General features: G+C 39.2%; 1 protein-coding gene across 1 annotated transcript in view; it reads right to left on the minus strand.

Annotated features, from left to right (window-relative positions):
• The window catches only part of DOCK3 (dedicator of cytokinesis 3), a 301,789-nt gene extending 295,272 nt beyond the window's left edge, over window positions 1-6,517 (minus strand). Inside the window, 1 exon segment of the mRNA XM_014584468.1 lies at window positions 6,412-6,517. Coding sequence (XP_014439954.1) covers window positions 6,412-6,517 — 106 coding nt within the window.
• Window positions 6,518-6,998: the final 481 nt, after the last annotated feature.

Consider the following 6,998-nt stretch of genomic DNA (forward strand, 5'->3'; position numbering starts at 1 on the left):
ATTAAAAGTTAACTAGAAGCTCCCAATCCCAATGCATGGATGAAACCTGCTAATGTTATGATTCCTAGATGGAAAGGTTCCCTGTTGGGGAACCTACTGAGATAATGGGAGAGAGAAACTATTCCAATCATTCAAATAGGAAAAATGTAATATAATGAAGTATTAAATAAGTAAAAGATGTTAAGCTACTAAAAATGTAAAAGAAAGTGCTAGAATATAAGGAAGGTAGCTGTTGCAGAAAGCAAAAGCCACACTTAAGGCAGAGGGAAAGTATAAGGGGAAAAAAAGAAAGAAAAGAAAAGCTTAACTCAGGGAAGAGGCCCCAAAAGTCTAAGGTATGTACCTGCTAGGAAATGAAGGACTTCTACAGAAAAATGCTATCCACTCACTGCTGAGTGAGAAAAACATTGATGCAGGCCATTCACCCAAACCACGACTACTGCCTGCCATGGGAAATACAAGCACCAACTGCCTGCTGAGCAGCTGCCACAGGGATGAAACAGCAGGAGGAAGTAAGTCTCTTCTTCCTCTAGCGGAGTGATCTCCCTACAGTACTCCTTTGTAAACCAGAGCCTAACATAGATTCAGCTGGCAAAGAAGAAATACTATTTCCTGAGTCCAGCTCCAGCATTGGAAGGAAGGGCTAAGAACTGTGGGTTTGGTACTCAGAATCAATAAATCCAGAACTGGCAAAGTTTGCATGTTTAGGTCCTTCTTCCTGCCCTGGTTAGACTGCACACAAAACAGTCTTCCAATCTGCTTATAAAGTAAAGGTACGGCTGTCAGGATTTCAAGAGCCAAGTCCAGGAGGACGGCTAGAGATTTTAGTATTCAAAATTCAGTATGGTACTGTTGCTTAAGTTTTCAATATGGAACCCATTTTTTCAATAGTATGTGAATTTTCCCAATTCAGAGATGCCATGTTGAACTTCTATGGGAAATAAACCTCAAAACTTTTACTAGGATAAATAACAACAGCAATCGGGCTGGCAGGTGACGGTTAAGGGAGCTGGACTTCCACATGGCTGACCGTGGCTCAAGTCCCGGACCTGGCAGCTTGCTTTCTCACTTTTCTTCTCTCTCTCTCTCTCTCTCTCTCTCTCTCTCTCTCTCTCTCTCTGGTCAACTTCAAAAAAATAAAATAATGACAATGAATTAAAAAATTAAAAAATAATAACAGCAATCAAGTGAGATGAAGTAAAGAACAAAACCTAGGAACCAGCAGATGGCATAATAGTTACATCGCTGAACTCCCATGTAGTCTACAGCAGTTCTAGTCTCAGACCCGGCAGCTTAAAACACGCGGTGAAGTGGTTAAAGTGCTGGGCACTCCCACATGGCCAATCATGGTACAAGTCACAGACCTGGTAACTTGCTTTCTCTCTTCCTCTCTCTTTCTCTGATCAAATTAAAATAAATGAACTGGGAACCAGCAGTTAGTGTAATGGCTATGTCGCTGGACTCCCACGTAGTCAACCACAGTTCGCGTTCCGGACCCGGTGGCTTAGAACTCATGCTGGGTGCGTGTGCGTGCACGCCCAAGATCCTGAGAGGAGAATGGAGGAGAAGGGAATGTGGCGTGACCATCCTCCCTGGGGGGTGATTTCTCACTTTCTGTCTCTATGTCTCTCTCTGTCTGTCTGGCGAGCGCATGCGCCCTTTAGCAAAAACCTCTCAAAAAATTAATCAATTAATTAATTAATTAATTAAAGATAAAATAAATAATTTTTTTTAAAAAGCTCATATGGGGCGTGTGTTTGAATACCCAAAATCCTGAGAGAAGAATGGAGGTGATGGGATTGCGGTATGGCCAGCCCCCCTGGGGGTGATCTCTCACTTTTGTTTCTTTGTCTCTCTATGTCCCTCTAGCAAGTGCACACACCATATAGCAAAAATCTCTCTTTAAAAAAAATGGAAACTAGCACAATATAGTCTCTCTGGCTAAAATACATCTAAGTCAAAACTTAGGAAACTGGGAGATTTCTAAATGACTAAACCTCGGTTGACCTCTGCTCACTGATAGATTCACCTTGAGATACATGAACAATGAATTCATTATTTCGTTTCTCCCTCTGCAAACAAAATAACTGTGGCAATATTTGGATTCACTGTTCACAGAGAAACTAAAAGAATCAATCAATATTTATAACACTTAGATCTCCTTGGATAAAAGATTTTGCTGTTTTTTAAACTTTAGCTAACTCAAGAATAGTTTAATACCATTTAAAATATGAGCTAGCTGAAACATTAAATGTATGAAACTATATAAGATAATCAAGAAAAAGATCAGATTGATACCCTCCAGCTTAACCCATGGAAGTGTTCTTACAGAAGAGCTGGCATCAATTTTAGTGCTACAAGCAGCACAGGAACGGACAGCTAAGTTACATCAGACTAAGAAAAATGAGAAAGGGGATAAAAGGCAGGGATGTTCAAAGTAGAAGCTGGAGCTAAGTGACAATTCCCAGGAGTACAAACAAGACCCAAAGGAAAGGAGATAGTGGATCACCAATCTAGTTAGTAAGGCAGAAAAGACATGAAAACGATGGCTTCAGAGAGTTAGAGATGGCAATCCACAAATGGATGCAATTTGAATAATTGGCATGAATCCTCCAGCTCAAGTATACATTGTATAAAACAGTATCTCAGGGCTGGGAAGAGGAGTGGTAGTTGAGGGAGCTGGACTCCCACATGGCCAACCGAGGTTCGAGTCCCGGAACTGGTAGCTTGCTTTCTCACTTATTCTCTCCCTCCCTCTCTCCCTCCTCCTTTCCTTCCCTTCCTCCCTCCCTCCCCCAGTAAATAAAGTTAAATAAAAAGAAAATGATTCTTTAAAAAAAATTTCAATACAGAAGCCAGATCATTTTTTGCATAGTTTCATTTAGAAACCTAAGTCCAGGCAGTGCATATAGGAGAATTCCTGACTTAGGTGATGCAATGAAGACAGGATACCTACCTGAACTGACCCATAGAACAATTAGAGTATTAACACTACGTACAAGGACCTTAAGTAACTAACTGACCACATGCAACAGTCTTGACTGCTGCCTTAATTTCTAAATACCACAAATACCCATCAACCTCTACAGCCTGGTAAACTTCTTTCAAGTCAGCTTAATATCAAATAATTAATAAAATCATCCCTTTCCTGTCCCAGTGAAGTCCACAGTTAAGACCTCGTAGAAGCAATAGCACACGGCATTTGACATCTCCGTAACACATTCTGGTCTAAGCAGGTGTTCACCTATCTGTCACCCCAAGCAGGCATGCACTCCCTGCAGTGAGAGAAGGACCTTTACACTGTACTTCTGTTTCATCAGAGCCAGCCAGGAAGGACCCACACACAGTAGGCATAGGTAAATGCCACATGGTCCTCATCCACACAGGCAGCAGTGTAATACTCGAACTGCTGATGGTCCAGGGGTCCTTTCCTCACTGCCTCCTTAGGACAAATATTCACAATGATAGTCTTCTGAACCCAAAATAATGTAAAAGCACTATTTTTGTTTTTAATACTAGGTACTATGTTAGATTTTCCATCTACCATCTGTTATCTGTCTTGAAAGAAACAATAGCAAATTAAGTAAAAATAACTCGAAGGACAGATGCAAATAGAGAGCTGTACTAAAATATTTAAGGGAAAACAAAAATATGTCCCTAAAGAAAATTTCTTTACTAAATATTAGCCAACAATTATTGAACTTAATGAATAATATATTCAATTTCAGATTAAAGTTTAGATTTTGGCTCAAAAAAGAAACTGTTCATCACAGTTCCTTCTCAAAACCTCAATAAAATGACAATAAGTAAAGGACTAAAATTAAATTTAAAAATACACCTAGCCCAAGAAAAGATCATTTAGCTGACAACAGACAAAAGCACTTAAAACACTGAGAAATTTAAAAGCAAACAAATACTAAAATCCAAGCCTACAGAGAATTTGACATGAATACATTTCTATGACAAAAGCCTAGAAAATCTTTGAAATTCAAGTCATTAGTTCAAAAGGCCTGAGTATGGTACGAAGTTGAGAACAGAAGGACTAGTTGAAACTCTTCAAGAAAATCAGCCTGGACTCTACACTTCTTCCTCTATTCTGTCCACCCAGTAGGACGAACATCCTCCACACTCACGCTGCAGGGTCTCTCCATGGAGAACGTGAGCCAGGCACTCTAGGTTCAGGGACCCTGGCTTTGCTGAGAAGAGAAATGGGCACCAAACTGGAAAGAGACCCGAACCCCAACTACGGGGACAGGACAATGGCATAGATTTCTAATCTCCATGCAGAATACTAAAGTATTCAATTAGATAACTAAGAGAAAAAGACTTAGGGACAGAAGTAGTTGAGCTGGAGACAGGTAGGAGCCTCTTACAAAATGTAAATGTCAAGGGAGTCACCTGATCAGCTATTAGTGTAAAGCTCTCCCCTCATCAGCCTGCATAATTGAGGCTCATCAGTCATTTCAGCAGAGTTCTCTAGCACAAAGGACAAAGATCAAAACAGAGAAACTGGCTGGAAGAGAGTGTGACAGTCAGGAGAAAGAAGAGCAGGGAGAAGGAAAATCAATCTCACAGAGAAAATGGTAGATTTACATCCATAAAGCAATAATCAAAACTTATCACAGTTAGAGAATATGAAAGTGTTCTTAGAAAATAAAAATCTAGGGACCAGCAGTTGGCATAATGGCTATGTTGCTGGACTCCTACATAGTCGAACGCGGTTCGAGTCCCAGACCTGGTGGCTTAAACTCACGCCAGGCGCATGTGTGTGTGCGTGCCCAAGATCCCAAGAGGAGAATAGAGGAGAAGATATTGCGGCATGGCAATCCCCCCATGGGAAGTGATTTCTCATTTTCTGTCTCTCTTTCTGGAGAGTGCACGCACCCTATAGTAAAAACCTCTCAAAAAAAAAAAAAAAAGGAAAAGAAAAGAAAATCTACTAGAAGGTTTGGGAGATAATGTTATCGAAGAATGAGGAGATAAAAGACATGAAAAGATCTGGAAAATGAAATCAATTTACAAACTCAGCCTATATAGGAGAGGTGCCAGTAAGGATTAGGAGCATTAAGAATGGGAAAAAATGGGAGCCAGCAGGTGGTGTAGTGGTTAAGGCACTGGACTCTTATGTGGTCTACTGCAGTTCAAGACCTGGACCAAGCCGTATGAAACATACACCCGGTAAGTATGGATCTATAAAGTACATAGCCCATGCCAGGCACATGTGCATGCATGCCCAAAATCCCAAGAGAATGGGAAAGAAGTGATTGTGGCATGGTCATTTCTCCTGGGGGGTGACTTCTCTCTCTCTCTCTGGTGAGCATACAGGCCCTATAACAAAAATCTCTCCTAAAAACAAAAGAAAACAAAACAAAACAAAACAAAAAAAAGCAGAAAGAAAGAATAGGGGAAAATATAGGGAAGAAAGTATCACAAAAAAAATAATAAATTAAAAGGGACAAGCAGTTGGCATAATGGCTATGTCACTGGACTCCCATGTAGTCGATCGCAGTTCAAGTCCAGTACCTGGTGGCTTAAAGCTCACACCAGGCACATGTACATGTGTGCCCAAAATCCCAAGAGGAGGATAGAGTGGAAAGGACTGCAGAGTGACCATCCTCCCTGGGTGGGTGATTTCTCACTTTTTGTCTCTCTGTCTGTCTCTCTGGTGATCACAAGCACCTATTGAAAAAAGTCTCTTTAAAAAAAAAATTAGAATGCCATCTTATTTTTGTAACACGAAACAAAGCAATGCCTTGAAATATATGAAGACAATTTCCAAGCTAGAATTCTATATCTGGCAAGTTATCCACCCAAATTATCTTCCACGATATCAATTTTGTTTTTGTTAATTCTCTGATTTTAAGTGTTTTCTCCCTCCTTTATTTTTCCTATAATTCTTGTTGACTTTAGTACATGATTTAGAAGAGCATGATATATTTCAAGAATGCATGAATATTATATCTATATATACACATATGTGTGTGGGGGGGGTATCATAGAATAGCATAGTAGTCAAGTCAAACTTCATTTGAGCACATTTAAGGCTTTAATTATGACTAAAGACGTCCAACTATGAAGAAACACACAATTAATCGATTACACTTAAATTCTATATAAATGAAGCTAAGCATGGGTATATTATTTACTTGCAGGAAATAAAAAGTAATCATTTGACACAGCATCTAAAAATCATGTTATGACAACTAACGATTAATTGCATAATTGTTGCTATTACATTAGTGTCACAAAAAGCTCATACCTTTACACTAAACATAGATCAGGAAGGATTTTATAAAGGTATTTCACAACATGATTACAGTTGTGGCTTCAAAATGACCATTTATAATCTGTGAGCATAAAATAAGTGCATGTAAAAAAGTATCACTATGTACTTCATAGATCCATACTTACCTTCACATTTTTCAAGAATCTGGACTGTTTCTCCTATTTCTAAGACCAACCCCTGAGGGACAGATCCTCGAAAGCTGCAGATCACTAGAAAAGCAAGGATAAACATATCAATTAGTACTAGCCTTTGGCAATTAAAAATATCACTAAAGAATATTTCAGAAAACATGCTACAGCTGATTTGAAAATTTAGATGAGATGGACAAATTTATATAAAGACAGAACTTAGAAAAACTACCAGAGAAGTTTAAAACTTAAATAGTCCTAGAGGCCAGCATGGTGGCTGATGAAAACAATACTAGTTTCCAGATTCCAATGGACTCCCACATGACTGACTGTGATTTGAGTCCTGAGCCTGACGGGTTTCTTTCTTACTTTCCCTTCACTCTGTCCCTCTCTGGCCAAATTAAAATAAATAAATAATGTTAAATAAAATAATGTTTTAAAAAAAATAGACAAATTCTTTAAAAATATATCTTGAAGAGTCCTATTTTTTTTCTTTTTTTGGAGAGGTTTTTGCCATAGGGCACGTGCACTCACCAGAAAGGCAGAGAGAGACAGAAAGTGAGAAATCAACCCCCAGGGGGATG

Source organism: Tupaia chinensis, unplaced genomic scaffold (assembly GCF_000334495.1).
Source record: "Tupaia chinensis unplaced genomic scaffold, TupChi_1.0 Scaffold147003_1, whole genome shotgun sequence".
NCBI lineage: Eukaryota > Metazoa > Chordata > Mammalia > Scandentia > Tupaiidae > Tupaia > Tupaia belangeri.